General features: G+C 44.9%; 2 protein-coding genes across 5 annotated transcripts in view; both read left to right on the top strand.

Moving 5' to 3' along the window:
- The window catches only part of F8 (coagulation factor VIII), an 81,403-nt gene extending 68,587 nt beyond the window's left edge, over positions 1–12,816 (top strand). For all 4 annotated transcript variants that reach the window (XM_083722001.1, XM_083722003.1, XM_083722004.1 and 1 more), the window contains exons 21-26: positions 80–165; positions 3,971–4,126; positions 6,812–6,956; positions 7,598–7,746; positions 9,835–10,011; positions 11,348–12,816. In XM_083722001.1, coding sequence (XP_083578127.1) covers positions 80–165; positions 3,971–4,126; positions 6,812–6,956; positions 7,598–7,746; positions 9,835–10,011; positions 11,348–11,503 — 869 coding nt within the window. In that variant the 3' untranslated portion in view covers positions 11,504–12,816. The remainder of the gene's footprint in view (positions 1–79; positions 166–3,970; positions 4,127–6,811; positions 6,957–7,597; positions 7,747–9,834; positions 10,012–11,347) is intronic.
- Positions 12,817–15,580: 2,764 nt separating this feature from the next.
- MPP1 (MAGUK p55 scaffold protein 1) overlaps positions 15,581–19,289 on the top strand; it is a 43,321-nt gene continuing 39,612 nt past the window's right edge. The window contains exons 1-2 of the mRNA XM_083722360.1: positions 15,581–15,705; positions 17,790–18,130. The gene's annotated coding sequence lies outside the window, so the exon portion shown is untranslated. The remainder of the gene's footprint in view (positions 15,706–17,789; positions 18,131–19,289) is intronic.

Below are 19,289 nucleotides of genomic sequence, written 5' to 3'. Positions count from 1 at the left end.
GATACTGTTGCTCCCTTCCCAACAATGCCCGTTTTCTAATCTAGTCCTATTCCTCCTTCCTTCACTTTTCCTGTCCAAGGTCAATGGGTCCCCAGCCTGGCCAGGCTTGACAAATCTGGTTCGATCAATGCCTGGAGTACTGCAGAAAAGAACGCTTGGATCCAGGTAGGATTTATTAATCGGGGGGGGGGGGGGGCGCATAGATCTTGCAGGTGAATAGCACTAACACCAGTCTCAGAGGGGTGCAGAATCCTCAAACTAGCCTCTGCCACTAAAGGTTTTTAATTCCAGAGAGAGGAGCCGTATTCAGGCTCCTTTCTCATGCCTTCTACGGAAGTGTTAACACTTGATTAAGACTACTGCCTAACCCTACTCAGGAGCTATATTCTCACAAATTAGCAGAACATATGAGTGGGGGCAAGTGCCATAACTCCACAAGCTGGAGGGTGAGCATTTGCAGTGAAGAGCCAACCATGCTTGTGGATGCTCCTAGGTGAGATAGAACTCTGGTTTTCCAGGGTTCTGCATCACACAGGGAGCCTGCATGAGTACAGGAGACTCCTTTATGGTGGTGGTTGCTTACTAACTGTGGAAGGGGGGTAGTGATGGTGGTGGCAGCAGCAGCAGCAGCAGCAGCGGGGAGAGAGTGGACTTAGTGAGCTTATCTATCTTTATGCATTCTACTCACTCACAGACAGCTCTTCAACAGAGTAAGGTTTTTATACTTAAATTCCTGGAGAAGTGAAGTGAAGTGAAGAGACTGGGGCTGCCCTCCGAGCCTTTCCTCTGGCATTGGCACATTCAGAGCAAAAGCCTGGATGTAGCCTTTGCATGCCAAAGCTTCCAAGAAAACTGATACCCCAGTTGCTCAGGGTTCCAGATGGCATGGAGCCTATATAGATGTGAAGCCTGCCTCTTTCCCTTCAGACCTCAGCGTGACTTGCCCCCTGCACCTGAAACTGTAAGTCTAAATGCCTGGAGAGGGCAAGTGTAAAGAAGCATCTCTTCTGCCCTTGCCACAATTGCCTCAGGAGGGAGGCCTGCTGTGCCTCCTTCCCTTATCGTGGCTGGCAGTGGAGGCAGGTACATTACGGCAAACAGGGCACTGCCTCTGCCTCAGTCTCAGTAGGGATGAGGAGGAGAAGGACAGAACTAGTATTAGTTGGTTCTGCCTGTCATTGGCTTTCTGGGTCCAGCTACTATGGGACAACCTGCCTCCTGCCCTTCCAGTCCCAATGTCCCGGGGCGATCTTAAAATGCTGGCAGGCGGCAGTGAAGGCTTCGCTGCCGTCCCCCAGCATTTTATAAACTCCGGGACAGCGGAGGACTTCTCCGCTGTCCGGGGTGATCTTAAAATGCTGGCGGGCGGCAGCGCTGCCGCCCGCCACCATTTTAAAATCGCCCCGGGACAGCGGAGGAATTCTCCGCTGTCCCGGGGCGATTTAAAAGCCCCCGGGAAGGCAGGCAGGGGGGACAAAGACTTTTGCCCCCCCGCCAGCCTTCAGAAGAGGTCCTTTGCTCCCCCCCCCCCCCCGCCTGCCTTCAAAAGCCGTCCGGGACAGCGGAGAAACGTGCTGCGTTTCTCCGCTCTCCCGGGAAGGCTGGCAGGGGGGAGCAAAGACTTTTGCCCCCGCCAGCCTTCCCGGGGGCTTTTAAATCGCCCCCTCCGCTGTCCCGGGGCGATTTTAAAATGCTCCCGGACGGCTTTTGAAGGCAGGCGGGGGGGAGCAAAGACTTTTGCCCCCCGCCCACCTTCAGAAGAGGTCCAGAGGGGTCTCCAAGCTGCGGATAGCAGCCTGCTGCTCCGCGCGAGGGGCGCACATTCGCAGCTTGGGGAGCCCTGCAGGACCTCCCCTGCAGGGCTCCCCAAGCGGCGAATGTCTGCCCCGCGCGAGGGGCGCTCTGCTTAAGAGCGCCCCTCGCGCGGGGCAGCAGGCTGCTATCCGCAGCCTAGGCGGGAACTCTTCTGAAGGCTGGCGGGGGAGAAGGGCTTTTCTTCCCACCGCCAGCCTTCAGAACCGCCTTCTGAATGTTGGCGGTGGGGAGGAAAACCTTCCTCCCACCGCAAGTCTTCAAGACAGGTCCGGGAACAGAGGAGAAGCGCTGCGCACCTTCCCCTCTGTTCCCGGACCTGTCCTGAAGGCTTGCGGTGGGAGGAGGGCTTTCCTCCCCACCACCAACATTCAGAAGGCTGTTCTGAATGTTGGCGGTGGGGAGGAAAAACCCTCCTCCCACCGCAAGCCCCGGGAACAGAGGAGAAGCCCTTTGCGCCTTGTCCTCTGTTCCCGGACCTCCCACCGCAAGCCTTAGGACAGGTCCGGGAACAGAGGAGAAGGCACGCTGCGCTTCCCCACTGTCCCCGGAGATTTCCCTATGGGCTTTCGTCTTGCGAAGCAAGCCCATAGGGAAATTCGTCTTGCGAAGTCGCTAAAAATCGGAAAACCCTTTCGTCTTGTGGGTTTTTCGTTTAGCGAGGCATTCATCTTGCGGGGCACCACTGTATACATATACATATACATTAGTGGCAGCCTTCTCTTCCTGAACATGGATCTTTCCTAGCCCTATCCGAAGATACCAAGGACAGTGGTGGCTGGTGCTCTCTCGGGCTGGTGGGGAAGAAAGCAGGAAGATGAACATTAGGCAGTGTTTGAGCCAATGACAGTAGAGCCAGATAATTCTAATGTTTGCCCTCTTGAGTTTTACAAGGGGCAACACTGAGACTGAGAAGGAAGCAGATGGGCAGGGCCACCCACTGGGTAGTCATAACTAAGAAGGTAGATGTAGGAGGAATTGAAAATTGAAATACTTTATTATCACTTGTACAACTTGAATACAGTGAGATTACACGAGCACCCCCCACTCAACTCTTTTAGTCTTCATTCCCCTTGTTTACTGACACACACACACCAAACCCAAAAGTCAGTTGCGCTTTTCATTCAGCAGCCTAACAGCCTGCGGATAGAAGCTGTTCTTTACCCTGTTGGTGTGACTAATCATGCTTCTATATCTTCTGCCTGAGGGCAGGAGATCAAGAAAGTGCCGGCCAGGGTGTGAATCATCCCTGAGAATTTTTCTCACTCTCCTGAGGCAATGTTCTTCCGCTATTTCATCCAGCAGATTCAGGGGACAGCCCATAATATATTGTGCTGTATTCACCACCCTCTGTAGGCACTTCCTATCAGATGATGTCAAACCAGCATACCACACCGTGATGCAGTATGAAAGGACGCTTTCTATTATTGACCGATAGAAAGAGATCATCAAATGTTGATTGACATCGTTCTTCCACAGTACTCTGAGGAGATGGAGTCTCTGTTGGGCTTTCTTAACCACCTGGGTTGTATTGATTTTCCAAGTAAGGTCTTCACTGAGATAAACTCCTAGGAATTTAAAGGAAGAGACTCTTTCCACACAGCCCTCCCTGATATACAGCGGAGCTAGTTCTCCTCTCTTCCTCTGAAAGTCCAACACCATCTCCTTTGTCTTGCTGATATTAAGGTCCAAGTTGTTCCCTAGGCACCATGTAGACGCTGATTCGTCTCCACCTGTTATTAAACCCATTATGGTGGTGTCATCTGCAAACTTAATAATTGCAGTAGACGGGTCAGATGATACACAATCGTATGTATACAATGAATACAGGTAAGGACTGGTGTGCCAGTGCTGATTTTTAAGGAATTAGATGTTACATGTCCAATCCTCTCTGTTTGTGTCTGATCTATCAGAAAGTCTTTATTGAATTAAGACTGAAGTTGGTGGTGTAGTGCCTTATTTGCCCTAATGAACACGCCTCCATTGGTAAAAGATTGAACCTGGAACTTTCTGAATGCAAAGCTTTTGCTCTCTCAAGCTCAGTATCATTTGCCCTGAGAAGCAACCTCTCTTCCTCTCCCTCTGCTATCTCTGGCCCTCATAGCTTCCAAAAATCAATTGTCTCACTTGGTGTGAATTCCTGCTTTCTATTGTCCAGGTAGACCTGCTACGACAACAGATCATCCATGGAATAAAGACACAAGGAGCTCGGCAGAAGTTCTCCAGCCTCTACATCTCCCAGTTTGAGATATTCTACAGTAGTGATGGAGAGAAATGGAAGTGTTATAAAGGCAATGCCACCAGCTCCAAGATGGTGAGTGCCTTTTCTCCCTCATCTTCCTCTAACCAGAAGGCAGAGAGCAAAGAAAGTGGAAAGGAAGAAGGCACAAAGGAAAGCAAAATTTCACCTTGATTCCCTCCCCCCTATATGCAGACTTTGCCATTGCACATACAATAGCAAACATGTATTTTTTCACTTTGGATTGGAAGTGCAATAGCAGAGATTATTCAGTATGTAGCTCACAGGTTTGTTCAATTTTTGGTGTAAGCTACCTAAAGGGTGGTGTTTGTGTTGCTTAGCAATCAGTCAGAGTGGCATGAACTTTACTGAGGTATCATGTGCCCTGATTTGCTGTATAGTCCTGAGGGATTTCTCTTCTGTATGTTTAGGTGAATGTCCCTCTGTGATGTACAATGCCTGAAATAAGAAAGACAAAACAACTCTGTTTCACCTTTCTCCTCAAATTATATGCAGTTTTACTCCATTTCCTTAGTAAAGTGTTATCTGGATTTTTCTCTCTGAACTCCAACTACCTTTGCTAACATTTAGGACTTTGGAACAATAGAAGCAGAAGCAGAACTTATGCTGTAATCCTTACTTCAATTACTTGGAAGCAAACTTCATTGAATTCAGTGTGTCTTACTTCTGAATAGACATATGCAGGATTGCACTGTCAGAAAGCATGAAGACAAACAATCAGTAAAAAAAAATACAAGCCCTTTGACCCTGGGAATCTCTACCCCATGCAAAGCATAGAATGATGTGAATGTACATGATCTTCCCAGATTATTACTAAAGTTAAGTACAGGTTCTTATTGATAAGAGAGGGTGTTAGATTCCAACTCCCAGCCAGCATGGCCAATGGTCAGGGATGAAGTGAACTGTTGTCCAGCAACATCTGAAGGGCTGCACATTCACTAGCCCTGCTCTAGTTGATTGCTTAATATTTTATAATTAACAGAAGAATGGATGAGCTGACTTGCAAAGCTTTGAGTTGAGGGTAATGAGTTGTAGTATTGGTTCAAGGAAAAAATAGGTATAACAGAAAGGAGAGTCCCTGGATTCCAAAACCCAAGTTTGGGGCAAGTGCTCTTTGGTGAGAGAATCCCAGCAGAGATTTAAAGTCATAAAATGTGCAGCAAAGTAAAGTGCAGAAATTAAAGGCTGCTAGACTTTTAAAATATGCCCTTCAAAGTGAGTTCCAAAATTGTCCCCTTAAAAAAGTTTCTTTCCAAAGTTTCCCTCTTCCTCATCGTAGAAAAAGGCCATTTGTGTGGTAAGTTAAAATTGGTTTACTTACAATCTCTCCCAAGATTCATGTGCTTTCCCAAACAGCATTAAGAAAAAAATGCACAGGCAGTAAAACTTGGCTTAGTTACAAAGTAGTGAAAGTTCCTAGATTAGAGGTTAGCCTCCTCACACGCTGAGTTTCCCGTGTAGACTACGGTTACAAAATTGGTTAAGCCTGGCAGGACATCTTACTCTATGGTATTATTCATGCATTAATTAGACTTATGCATGTTTATTAAATGAAGCTGCTTATCCCACACTATGTGTGGTGCAATCTAATGTTTACTCAGCAGTCAGTCTCACTGAGGTCAAGTAGACTTACTTCCTAGTAAAAGGATTTAGATTTAGGATTGTCGCCTCATACATTCAAGAAATCACGTGAAGTTGCAGAACTTACTTGTGAGGACTAGTCATATGCCAGAAAGCTATTGAATATTAACTTCTTTATTTTGTTAATGCATACTCTCCTTTGGGAAGTTTAAAAATGTACAATTTTAGACTGCAATTTCGTAGTCGCTTTTCAGGGAGTAAGCTCTCTTAAGCTGAGCAGAACTTACTTCTGAGAAGACATGTAGAGGGTACTGCAGTTATTGTCATGCACCCAGGTATTTTTAACCTTGCTCAGAGCTTCATGGACTCCACAAGTCACACTTTGTACCAGACAAGTGCAAACATCAGTGGTATTATTATGAAGGATTCAGCATCCTTAGAACCGCAGCTTTAACTTAAATGCAAAGCAAAACACCTCACCAAGTTTGTAGTCCTTAAGACTGTAGTGATAGGCTGTGTTTAAATGTGCAGGGAATTCCTAGTGAACTCTCTCAGAAACCTGTGACCAGGAGCAGGACATCAATGCATTTGCCCCTCTCTACAACTAGCAAAATTGGAATAAGTTGGGCCAAACGGGAAATATTCAAGTGTACTGAACAGGCATACTTTTAGGAATTCAGCTTTTCTTAGCAAATAATTTGGATTATCTTTGCATAGAATTTTATTTTTTTTAGCACACACCACCTATGTAAGATGCCTCAAAACTAGGTATAGAGAGTAAAAAGGTGAAATATAGAGAGCTGCCTTACACTGAGTCAGAGCATTGGTCCATTTAGCTCAATATTGTCTACACTGACTTGCAGCCCCTCTCTTGGGGTCTTTCTCAGACATATTTAGCAATGACAGATATTAAGTTGAGGACCTTTTGTAAGAAAAGCTTGTTCTCTGCTGCTGAACTATGGCCCTTCCCTTGCTATTCCGGTTAAATTAATATTTTTAAAGGGTGTGTGTTATTGACTTCATGACTTCCTAAAACTTCTCTTTGTTTTTATATGGGAAGCTTGCCTTCAGTGCCAGTGTGGATTCCATGCAGGCTTTGCATAGCCCCTGATCACAACTTCCATTCCCACCTCTGTGTTTTTCTCTCTTTGCCTGCAGATATTCTTTGGGAACGTGGATGCAGCAGGCGTGAGAGACAACAGCTTTAACCCTCCCATTGTAGCCCGCTATATCCGTCTCCACCCGACACACTTCAGCATCCGGAACACATTGCGCATGGAGCTCATCGGATGCGACCTGAACAGTATGGCAGTGAGGCCCTCTCATCCTTCACATTCATAGAATCCATAGGATTGCAGAGGTGGAAGGGACCTTGGGGGTCCTCTATTTCACACACACCCCCTTGCCTACTGAAGAATCTGCCATATAAGATGCAACTCTAGCGTCCTTGAGAGATGGCTGTCCAAACTCTGCTTAAATATCTCCAGTGAAGGAGAGCTCACCACCTCCTGAGGTGGTCTGTTCCACTGTTGTACAATTCTTTCCCCTTCTCTTAATGTTTACCTGAAATCTGTTTCTCTTCTGTTTCTACCCATTGGTTTTCCTTCTGTCCTCTGGAGCATCAGAGAACAGGTCTGCTCCATCAGTCATGCCTCCCCTTAATTATTTCTTGTCCAGGGTTAACATGCCCAGCTCTTTCAACCATTCATCATAGGACTTGGTTTCTAACCCACAAGAAGTGTTGTAAATCAACATAAGGTTTCTTACAACCATGTCAGTGCATGGCAAATGGTCAAAGAGCATTTACATCTATCACGGTATATGTAAACTTGAAGGTATGCCAGGGCCACTTCAGGAACTGAGGGCCTTCCTTGGCAGGGTGGGAAGGAGAGGGCTCTTGAGGGCAAGTGAGGGTCATGTTGTTTCTCCACTTTTCTCTCCTAGGCTGCTCTATGCCACTAGGAATGGAAAGCAATGCTATCTCCAATGAGCAGGTCTCAGCTTCTTCCTACATCAGCAATGTGCTTTACACTTGGTCCCCCTTTCTGGCCCGGCTTAACTTGAATGGGAGAGTCAATGCTTGGAGACCAAAGGTAATTTTGTTCATGGGTAGGAAGGATCTAAGGCAGAGCTGGTGAACCTGTGGCTCTCCTGGTGTCATACCAGCTCCAGCCAGCATGGCCAGTGGTCAGGGATGATGGGAGTTGTAGTCCAACAACATCTGGAGGGCCACAAGGTCCTCATTCCTGCTCTAAATTGTTACTCAGCATTGTATGATTAGCAGGTGAATGGGTGAACTGACTGTTGCAAAGCATTGAGTTGGAGATGGTATGAAGCATTATGGTGTGAAGCCAGGGGGGTTAGACTCGATGGCCCTTGTGGTCTCTTCCAACTCTATGATTCTATGATTATCTGTGGTGGACTATGTGCAGTGCAGTCCTGTTTAAATCCCACCTCCCGGCTCCTTCCCTTCCCAGCTGTGCTCTGTGCCCTCCTTGAGTGCCTGGAAGGTGTCCCTGAATGTGTGTGTGTGTGTGTGTGTGTGTGTGTGTGTGTGTGTAGAAACCAGAGGTGGGAGAGGAATTTGATTTGCATGCATTTGAACAAAACCTACCTGATTCACACTCTGTTAACCAATACATTTACTGAAAAACAGCTATCCTTCTAAAGTCACATTTTTCTGAATTTTGTGATGCAGTTCTCCAGCCAAACAATGCATACATAAATGCTTATTTTAGAGGAAAGTTTGCCTAAAATTAAATATGATGGCATATCAAAATGTAATATAATAGGGAAAATTTATTGCAAAAATGCGTACATTAGCCAAAGTGCATACAAAAGTGTATATTGGAAGAAACTGATTTCTAGGGGACATTTAGATTTTTAAAAAATCATAAACTGATGTGGAAACTTGGAGAAGTGAAGACTGGAAATATGGAAATCAAAATGGGCATATTTGCCCATCTCTCAGGGTATATACATATGGGAGAAGCTGCGACCACAAGCTGTGAAGGGCTTTTTTAAAAAAAAATGTTCCCCATGCTATTTAACATTTATTTGAAGCTGCTAGGAGCTATCATCAGAAGATTTGGAGTGAGGTGTCACCAATATGTAGATAACACCCAGCTTTGCCTCTCTTTTCGATCTGAATCAGGAGAATCATAGAGTTGGAAGGGATCCTGAGTGTCATTTTGTCCAACTCCCTGCAATGCAGGAATCTCAGCTAAAGCATCCATGACAGGTAGCCAGCCAACCTCTGCTTAAAAACCTCCAAGGAAGAAGCGTCCACTACCTCCCAAAAGAATCTGGAGGTGATTGAGGTATTAGACTAGTACCTGGAGGCAATAATGGACTCCATGTGGGCCAGTAGATAGAAGCTGAACCCTGAAAAGAAAGAGGTGTTGTGAGTCCAGGAGGCAGGGAGATGTCCTGCCTTGGAGAGGGCAGCACTCTCCTGGAAGGGGCAGGTCTGTAGCTTGGGGGTGCTCCTGGATTCAACACTGTCACTGGAGGCTCAAGTGACTAGGAATGTATTTTTCCAGCTCTGGCTGGCTTGCCAGCTATGATAACTTTTGGACAGAAACAAATTTGCTATGGTATTCCATGCTCAGGTTACTTTCCAATTGGATTACTGCATCCTATGTGGGTCTTTCCCTCGAAGATAGCATCCAAAATGCAGTGGCCAGATTACCGACTGCAGTTTCCTATAGAACTCATATGACTCCTGTTTTAAAATAACTGAACGGGTTGCTGGTTAATTTTTGGGTCCAATTTTAGGTGCTTACACTCATGTTTAAATAACTTAGGTGACCAATACTGAAAGACTGCCTCCTTCTCTACAGATCCTCTTTAGTTTTAAACTCAGCAGAGGGGGCCCTCTAGTTAGCTCCACCACCCTCAAAAGCTTCATGGGCTCATGGCCTGGGAGTGGGCCTCTCTGTGGCAGCTCCCTAAGTTGTTGAATTTCTTCCCCACAAAGATGTGTTGTACTTACATTGTACAGTATTTTGTATGCTTGAAGACGCAGCACTTTGACACAGGCCTTTAACCCTGCTATCTTTCGTTGGGCAATGCGCTGAAGAGCACTGAAGTTAAAATGGGAAAAACCAGAGAGGTTTAAAGAAGTGTCCCAGGGCAGCCATAACAACAGGCACTTGAAGGCCTCACTGTCTTTTCCGCAGGTTGACAGCTCAGCAGAGTGGCTTCAGGTGAACTTTCGTAAGACCATGCGGGTGACTGGGTTGATGACTCAAGGTGCAAAGTCTGCCTTCACCAAAATGTTTGTGAAGGAATTTTCTCTTTTGAGCAGCCTGGATGGCAAGCACTGGGCCTCTGTCTTACAAGGCGGGAAAAAGAAGGTAAATAAGGCCTACACTTCTGGGATGTCACTGGTGCCTCTTTATTCCAGCCAGTGACGGCTCCCTTGTTTTTCTCACTTGAATGTTATATGTCTTCCGGGTGGGTAGGTGGCAGGGAGGCAATTTTATTTCCTTGTTTAACTCAAACGATATGGCACACTAAACATGCTTTTTTATAAAAAAAAAAAAGCATTGTGGAAAATTAAGATGGCCGTCTCTCCAGGGTAAGCCAACAATATATCAGAGACGTTGTGGGTAGCTCCTGGACATCCAAAGTTTTTTAGAAGGAGAAGCCTGGGCAGGTGTCATTAATGGGTGGGTGGTACTGTGGTCTAAACCACTGAGCCTCTTGGGCTTCTGATTGGAAGGCTGGCGGTTTGAATCTCCGCAACGGAGTGAGCTCCTGTTGCTCTGTCCCAGCTCCTGCCGACCTAGCAGTTTGAAAGCATGCCAGTGCAAGGAGTTAGGTATCGCTGCAGTGGGAAGGTAGATGGCGTTTCCATGCTCTCTGGGAGTGGCCGCCAGGACCACATAAGACTAGTTCTGAGAGATCTGCATTGGCTCCCAGTATGTTTCCGAGCATGATTCAAAGTGTTGGTGCTGACCTTTAAAGCCCTAAATGGCCTCGGTCCTGTATACCTGAAGGAGCGTCTCCACCCCCATCATTCAGCCCGGACACTGAGATCCAGCGCCGAGGGCCTTCTGGCGGTTCCCTCATTGCGAGAAGTGAGGCTACAGGGAACCAGACAGAGGGCCTTCTTGGTAGTGGTGCCCGCCCTGTGGAACGCCCTCCCATCGGATGTCAAAGAGATAAACAACTACCTGACATTCAGAAGACATCTTAAGTTCAGGGAAGTTTTTAATATTTAATGCTGTAATATTTAACACGATTGGGAGCTGCCCAGAGTGGCTGGGGAAACTCAGCCAGATGGGCGGGGTATAAATAATTTATTATTATTATTATTATTATTATTATTATTATTACTACTACTACTACTACTATTATTATTATTATTATTATTATTATTATTATTATTATGTTCCGTTGTGCCAGAAGCGGTTTAGTCATGCTGGCCACATGACCTGAAAAGCTGTCTGTAGACAAATGCCGGCTCCCTCAGCCAGAAAAGTGAGATGTGTGCCACAACCCCATAGTGACTTTTGACTGGACATAACCATCCAGGGGTCCTTTACCTTTACCTAATGGGTCCCACAAGAGGCCAAGGCTGCTATGTGGCTATAATGGCCTGACCCAGCCCCTGTAAACTTATTGTCTTTTTCAAGCAGCTTTAGAGGTTGAAGGAAGAATTAATTATCCCACCCACATTCTTTTCAGATTTTCCAGGGAAATCAAGATCATTTCAGCCCAGTGGTGAACCTCCTAGACCCTCCACTATTTGCTCAATATTTGAGGATACACCCTGTCCGCTGGAATAACCACATTGCACTGAGGATGGAGTTTTTGGGCTGCGACACCCAGCAGATGGCCTAGCCTGGATGCACCTGCACTTTTGCCAATGCAGCGAACTTTCAGCAGCCCTTGTGCCAGCCACCCATGCCATGCCAGCTGGAACAAGTTTATATCAGTGACATTTGAGCAAAGTGATTTCTGTCACCCATATATTTTTGATAATGTTTTTGTAGCATAAGAAACAAAAATCATTGTAAGGCTCATGCTTCTGCACCGATTACTGGAAACATATTGTTTCTTGCAATACGTACCTGCATCATGGTTTTTAGGGCTAAACTAGAGGTAATATTAACTGTGTGTCTGCAATTAATGTGTCTAGTTGTTTTTAAAGCAGTTGTTTATGAGTGTGGGGCGGGAGATCAGGATTGGATCTATGGCACACGAGGAGGAGGTAAAATTATGGTTCTCCACGCTGCAGTGCTGCAGCCCTCAAAAAAGAGCTCTTATTCACCCAATGATGAAAGCTTCTTATGATGCCAGTGGCAACTTCTCACCTAGAATGAATGGCGATTCTGAGAGAGTGAGATGTCCCATAATGAGCCTGGTCTTCACTGGGGGCCCCATGGCTGCTTTCAAAAAATTTAAAAACCAGACATATGAATTTCAATCATGTAATCAGTGCCATATTATTTGGTTTGCCTGCTGTAATTCTAATCACAGTTACTTGGAAGTAAGGCCCACAGAACTATGTGCATCCTATTTTGGTCCACACATGCATAGCATCAGTGTTATGAGAAAAATATAAAAACCCATTGAAATATAAAATGTGATTGAATCCTAAATAGACAGAAATAGATATAGTCGGTAGAACAGGGATAGCCCCCCACCCCCGCCCAACCCCTGATGCTGTTGTACTTTAATTCATATCAGTCCCAGCTAATGGTCAGGAATGATGGGAGTTGTAGTCCAGCAACATTTGGAGGGCCATAGGTTCTCCACCCCTGAATTAAAATTTGCTACATAAGAATAGAAGAAGAGCCCTGCTGGATTATACCAAAGGTCAGTCTAGTCTAGCATCCTGTTTTCCCTAGTGGGGCAATCAGGTGTCTCCAGTTATTTGCTTAATTCCGTTTCAAACCATCCATTGCATGAAGGTGGACAGTTGATAAACCTATCAAGTCACTTCCTTCTTTGTGCTGTATAAGAGCCAATTCCACAATCTTAACCATTGTTTTCCATCAGGAGAAGACATACACTTTCAGATCCTTTTGGATGTTGTTACAAAATGTGAGCGTGTCAAGCATTTTTATGCCTTTCTGTTTTCAGATTTCTACCTGCGCGTATCTGTAGTCAGAGAACAGTACCTCATGATTAAAGACCACTTGTCTTGTTAAGATCTGTACTTTCTCCTCTTGTTTTCCTCCCTTGACTGATTCCTGAGCTTTCCCAGCATTAAAAGTTCTAGCTGCAAGCACAGTCAGCATTAATAGCAGGTAATAATTAATTAGTGAGGGAGGCCTCCTTCTGCAGTTTATAGTTATTTTCTGTAAACTCCTGGGATCTCAAATAACTGGAGAGGCAAAGCATGTTTGACTTATTATTTGATTCCCCCCTTGATTTGCACACCACCTTTCAAAAGACCTGTCCAATGTGGTTTGTTGTACTAGCAAGAAAAGCAGTCAGAAAAGGAACAACATTGGTCATATACACACACACCAGTCATTTAAAGCACATGGTTTCCCACAAAGTAGTTTGCCCCCTGGAATTGTAGTTTGTTCAGGGTGCTGGGAATTCTAGCTCCACGAGGGGGCAAACTACAGTTCCCATGATTCTTTGCTATAACTGTTATGGTGTGGATGTCACCAACAAGTACACCTGCATAAAAAGATTTAAAAGAGAATCTAAGAGCTGGCATAGAGGCGATAAGGCTTAAGCATAATATGGTTTTCGCAGCATGTGTAAAAGGTGGCTTGACAGATTTCCCTAGGAGGGAGTTCTACAACCATGGTGCCAGTACTGAAAAGGCCCTGTCCTTGTTACCAGCCAATCAGATCGTAACAGGTCATAGGGCAGAGATTGGATTGGATTGGATTGATCTTTATTACGGCCATTGGCCTGTCACACAACAGTTTCCCATACCACCATAATGTACTTGAACCTCCAAATTTAAAACCGCCAAAACTTACAAAAAACAGACAAGAACCAAAGCAAAACAAAAACAAAAGACCAACATCATACATTACAATAAATTTGTACCATAAACATCGCCCTCTGCTCATAAATTAATAGAAGACATCAATGGTGATATCACCTAATTACATCCTAAAACATAGATCATGGTTTAAAGGGATTATCCGAGCCACACAGGAGTCCATTTCTCTTCTTTAGGGATAGGACGCTGATCAAGAATCTGGCAACCATGAGTGATCTTAGGGGGTCATCATTTAATAGATATCTCAGTTTGGCTTCAGTCGTATCATCGGCAATTCCCTTAAGATATTGAGCAAGAAACTTGCTCCTGGCCAATAAGTGAAAAGCACAATCAAGAATTATGTGATGCAACGATTCCGATGCCCCACAATTACAATCACATAAGAGCGATATCTGTCCATTGGAGAATCTATTTCTCAGCACGTTCGATGGGAAGGTGTTGAATCTTTCCTTTACAAAGGCATATCTATGAGCTGAAGAAGTTAAGGAATTCAAATAGTTTGGGAGCCTTAAGAGGGGTAATAAACCAAGGTTTAGAGGTGAGCAGGTACCATTGCCCAAGACCATTTTCTGCTGCAAGTCCATCTCCTCTAGTTTACAGGTTACTGTTCTTTTAGCTGGAACTATGTCCTGCTCTAGTAATTTGGATGGGGAGATTCCCATTGCCGTAATTTTCAGCTGTAAATTTTTTACCCATGGGCTCTGGAAATCATCTCTCCACATACATTGTATCAAGTACAAGTTTGGGAGATTGTGCCATAGAGATAACCAGTGACAAAGTATGTGCTTCCACAGCGTTTTCCAGGGATACAGTGTTAAATAGGGCCTCTGACGTTGACTTTAGGGCCACAGTACTATCATTAGGACATAAGTGGTCCTTGGGCATATGAGAAGGAACAGCAGACTGTGGCAACAGGGATACTTTGCATCCATAACAGCTAGGTTTTCTGAGTGCCAAAGCCCCCGCTGGAGCCTTGGCTGCTACCTGGTGAAACAGCTGACTGTACAACACTCCATAATGGAACAGGGCAGAGACTGCCAGTCATTTGTCAATGCTATCCTAGCTGCTACAAAATTAAAGATAATGACATTTTTTAAAGAACATGACTCTGCTTTCCAACAAGTAAATTAAGCAACACCGATATAGGTTAGCTAAGAGTGAGAGACCCAAGGCCCCGTAGTGAATTTTCTGGCTGAGCCCAGGGTTTCCTAGACACAGCCCAACACTATTTATTTATTGTGAATTGTTTTAGTGGGTGTATTTAATGTAAGCTGCTTCTGAGAGCCATTATAGCTGAAAGACAATTGTATGAATATAGTGACTCAATAAATAAGACTACAGAACTGCTCCCACTTTCCTGGGAGTTAGTCCCATCAAACCCATCAAACTTTGCAAAATACCTGAAGGATTTGGGGGGGCACATGCCCATGACATAAATTTGAATAAAAGTTGTGTGTATTAATTTCCACGCCTGGATATGGGAGATTAAGACTGGGTGTGGCTGTGCTCTTGCCATCACTGTTTATTAGAGTGAGCTTAACTTCCCTATAAAGCAAAGTAAACTCGGGGGGGGGGGTGTAAAGAAAGGAGGGAAACAGGGCAGGGGTGCCAACTTAAATAAAATATTGTGGGTACCCAGGTAAGCCCCGTCCCACATAATTGATCACATGACACAGTGCATGCATACTATTTCAACTTTGTGTCCATCAAATATTTTATTGTGGGGGACGAAGCCTCTATGGCCCCTGGGAGTTGGTTCCTAAGGAGAGAAAGCTGCAGTAGATCTGAGATCCATTGGAAAAGACCCAGGGCTCAGGTGCTCTGGACTACCCCTAAAAGTACCCATGTTTCTAAGTAGACATTTATAGGATTGTACTGTACATCTTCCCAGGAATGTTGTTGTTAAAGATACAGGAGTGCCTTTCGAGATCATGCACCAGTATTCCCATATAGTTGAGAGCTGTGATGTCATAAAGGTTGTCTGGTTCCGTGTGGATATTGTGGAAATCAGGCAGGGCTTCTGCAAGGCTGGACACTGGTTGTGGGTTTTTCCACTGGCATCTGCATCACGGTATGTTGAGCATAGTACTAAAAACATGGGTTTACTTATGTGCCTTTTAACCAGGGCTGACTCTGCTATATCTGATAATGTAGGTGTCAGCTCAGTGCCCAGCACTTATTACAAAATCAATAGCATATTAAAGGTGGTTTTAAAGCTGCTATTGGTAGCCCCAAGAGCTGTGCGTGGAATCTGTGTTTGTGACCGTACAAGTGTCAAATCAGTGTGCATCTTAGTGTGTGCATATATGTGTATTGTGACGAGCTGGGCTTTTTTAAAAGGGGGGGGAGGGGAAGCGATAGATTGCAAAACACCTCCAAGGTAATGTAACTGGACAGGTTCCAAGACATGCCCAAATGTTCCAAGGCCAAATACTGCTTCAAATCAAGCCTGTCTCAGGAGGAACAAATTGCATTCTGCACCACTGAGCGATTAATGGGGTGTGAAGTGCCTGCCTCTATGACAAATGATGTATCTGCAGCACGATCTGTTCAGTAAAATAAGGGCAATGGAAAGACAATGGAAAGGAAATTGTTGATTGCCTGTGAGCTGCTCTGGATTAAAGGAACATTGCCCTGTCAAACCATGGATACAGTTCTGATTTCTGGGTGAGCAGGTTTTTCTTGATACCGCACAGCAACAGGCCTATAAATGTGCAGAAATACTTTAAAAGGAAATTATTTGCTGGTGTTTAAAGCTTGCCAGATTGGGAGGAGAAAATATTTATTTTTTAAAATAGTGGTTAGTATCCCCACCTGTCACATGGGAGCCTCAGGTTCTTTTAAGGACTGGATAGCTCAGTTGGTTACAGCATAGTGCTGATAATACCAAGGCTGCAGGTTCGATCCCCATATGGGACAGCTTCATAGTCCTGCATAGAATATTATTGTATGATTCATATCATAAAGGTATCAGGATGGTGTACAACAATACAACATGAAACACCATTATAAACGCTGCAAATAATCACAAAAAGTGATTTTTGCAAAGGCCTGTCAGCATGCAAAGATGCGTGGAAGTCAGAAGAGAATGTTCCTGGGGAAGCCCAGCCAGATGGACGGGGTATAAATAAATTATTATTATTATTATTATTATTATTATTATTATTATTATTATTATTATTAGCCCAAAAATCCAAATATGCCTCAGCCTTTGTAGCTGGAATCAGTCAGCACTCTACTTTCCCAGGCCCCATGGGGAAAGGCCAACAAGGCAGGGTGCAGATCCTCCAGGGCTCACAGCCAAGATGGTCTCATTTAAAACAACACAGATAAAAATTAAAAACGATTTAAAAGAGGAGCCCTCTTTGCTAAGCAGCAGCCACAGTCCTTGTGAAGCCTGTCAACCCCACCCCAAGCCAGGGGCAAGGGGCAGAGCCCTTCAGGCCCTCTGCAGACAGACCTTTAGGAGACATCTGAAAGCAGCTCTGTATAGGGAAGCTTTTTAAGGTTTGATGTTTTATTATGTTTTTATATGTGTTGGAAGCTGCCCATTTTTAAAAAAGAAAAACACTTCCCTATACAGTGGTACCTCGGGTAAAGTACTTAATTCATTCTGGAGGTCCGTACTTAACCTGAAACTGTTCTTAACCTGAAGCACCACTTTAGCTAATGGGGCCTCTTGCTGCTGCCGCGCTGCCACCACACGATTTCTGTTCTCATCCTGAAGCAAAGTTCTTAACCCGAGGTACTATTTCTGGGTTAACGGAGTCTGTAACCTGCAGCGTATGTAACCTGAAGTGTATGTAACCCGAGGTACCACTGTACAGGATTGCCTTCAGACAGCTTGGGAGTCGAATAACTCCATAACCTCCAAAACCTCTACAATGAAAATAGGGACATCCTAAGGAAAAGCAGGATTTTCCAGGATCCAATCAGAAACAGGGATGGCTTCTCTAAATCAGGGACACTTGGAGGGTCTGTCTTCCTAATGTTTAGTAGGAGCCTCCTTTCTTGTAACTTGAATCTATTGATTGGAGTCCTACCCTCTAGAAGAGCAGAAGAGAATCTGGCTATGTCTACCATGTGGCAGTTGCTGCATCTTATCATTTGTCCTTTCCCTCATCTCCTCCTACCTTCCATGCTTGTGTCTTTTAGATTCTTCTGGCCTCAAAAGACAGGGGTTTGCTCAGCCAAGACGGCTGTATGTGTGTTTATGTTTTGTGTGTACAGTCCAGAGAAATCACTAGGCTTGACAGAATCCCTGCAGTCTGCGAAAGCCATGGATTTGACACGGCACAAAATAGTGCATGCCCACATGCTGTGCCTGGCAGTTTGTACCTCCTGCATCCAGGGCATCTACTCCCCTGCAAGGATTTCCCGTGCATTTGTCACTCTCAATGGGTTTAGAAGGCGCACCATTTCAAGACAAATCAGGAGGCCTCCTCTGTCTCTGCAGCCGAACACAAAGAAATTGGATCTGGGCCTTGAAGTTCATCGTAAGTTTTTAAATTTTATTTGAAAAACAGCCACATAATCATTAGTGAGGAAATTGCATAGTTGTCTTATTATTTTTTCATTGTTTATTAATTTAGATGCTGCTTTCATGCCCAAATGGCTTCCAAGTGGTTTACAGGTATAAACCACAGAACCGTAGGCTTTATACTGATGGGATGTGGGTGGCGCTGTAGTCTAAACCACTGAGCCTCTTGGGCTTGCCAGTCAGAATGTTGGCGGTTTGAATCTCTGCAACGGGGTGAGCTCCTGTTGCTCTGTCCCAGCTCTTGCCAACCTAGCAGTTTGAAAACATGCCAGTGCAAGTAGATTAATAGATACCTCTGTGGCGGGAGGTAGATGGCATTTCCATGCGCTCTGGTTTCCGTCACAGTGTTCTGTTGCACCAGAAGTGGTTTAGTCTTGCTGGCCACGTGACCCGGAAAGCTATCTGTGGACAAACGCCGGCTCCCTTGGCCTGAAAGCGAGATGAGCGCCGCAACCTCATAGTCGCCTTTGACCTGACTAACCGTCGAAGAGTCCTTTACCTTTACCTTTTATACTGAGTCAGACCCATTGGCCCATCTAGCTCAGTATTTTCTATAGAAGCATCCTAAAGTTTACCCACATCCATTATGTGAGTGATCACATACATCACGCTGAACCCAGAAGTGACCTAGAGACATCATAAAGATGTCATGGAAACATCACCGAAAGGGCAGAACGGGGGCAGACTGGGGTGCTTGCAGGCTTTTCAATGTGTTTCAATTATCTGCAATTTCACTGACTGTAGCACTGTTCTTCAACCTCAGGTGCAACTCCCACCTTACCTGACCACTGGCTAAGACCACTGGAAGTTGTAATGCAATAATATACGGGCACCTAAGTTTGAAGAACACTGGTCTATACTGCCTGGTAGTTGTTCTCCAGGGTTTTAGGCAAGAAACATTCACAGCTCTACCTGGTGGTGCGGGGATCAAACCTTCTTCATGCCAACTTGAAACCTTCGTGCAAAGCAAATACTTTGCCACTAAGCTATGGTCCTTCTCCAGTTTAGATTTTATAAATCAGTTGAAAATGCAACACATCATTAAAATACAAAATAAAGCACTGAAAACAAAATGTGCCTCAAAGCAAGCCAATTAAACAGTATAACTATTAAGA

Source organism: Podarcis gaigeae (genome assembly GCF_964106915.1).
Source record: "Podarcis gaigeae genome assembly, chromosome: Z".
Taxonomy (NCBI): domain Eukaryota; kingdom Metazoa; phylum Chordata; class Lepidosauria; order Squamata; family Lacertidae; genus Podarcis; species Podarcis gaigeae.
This window is presented reverse-complemented; position numbering and strand designations above follow the sequence as displayed.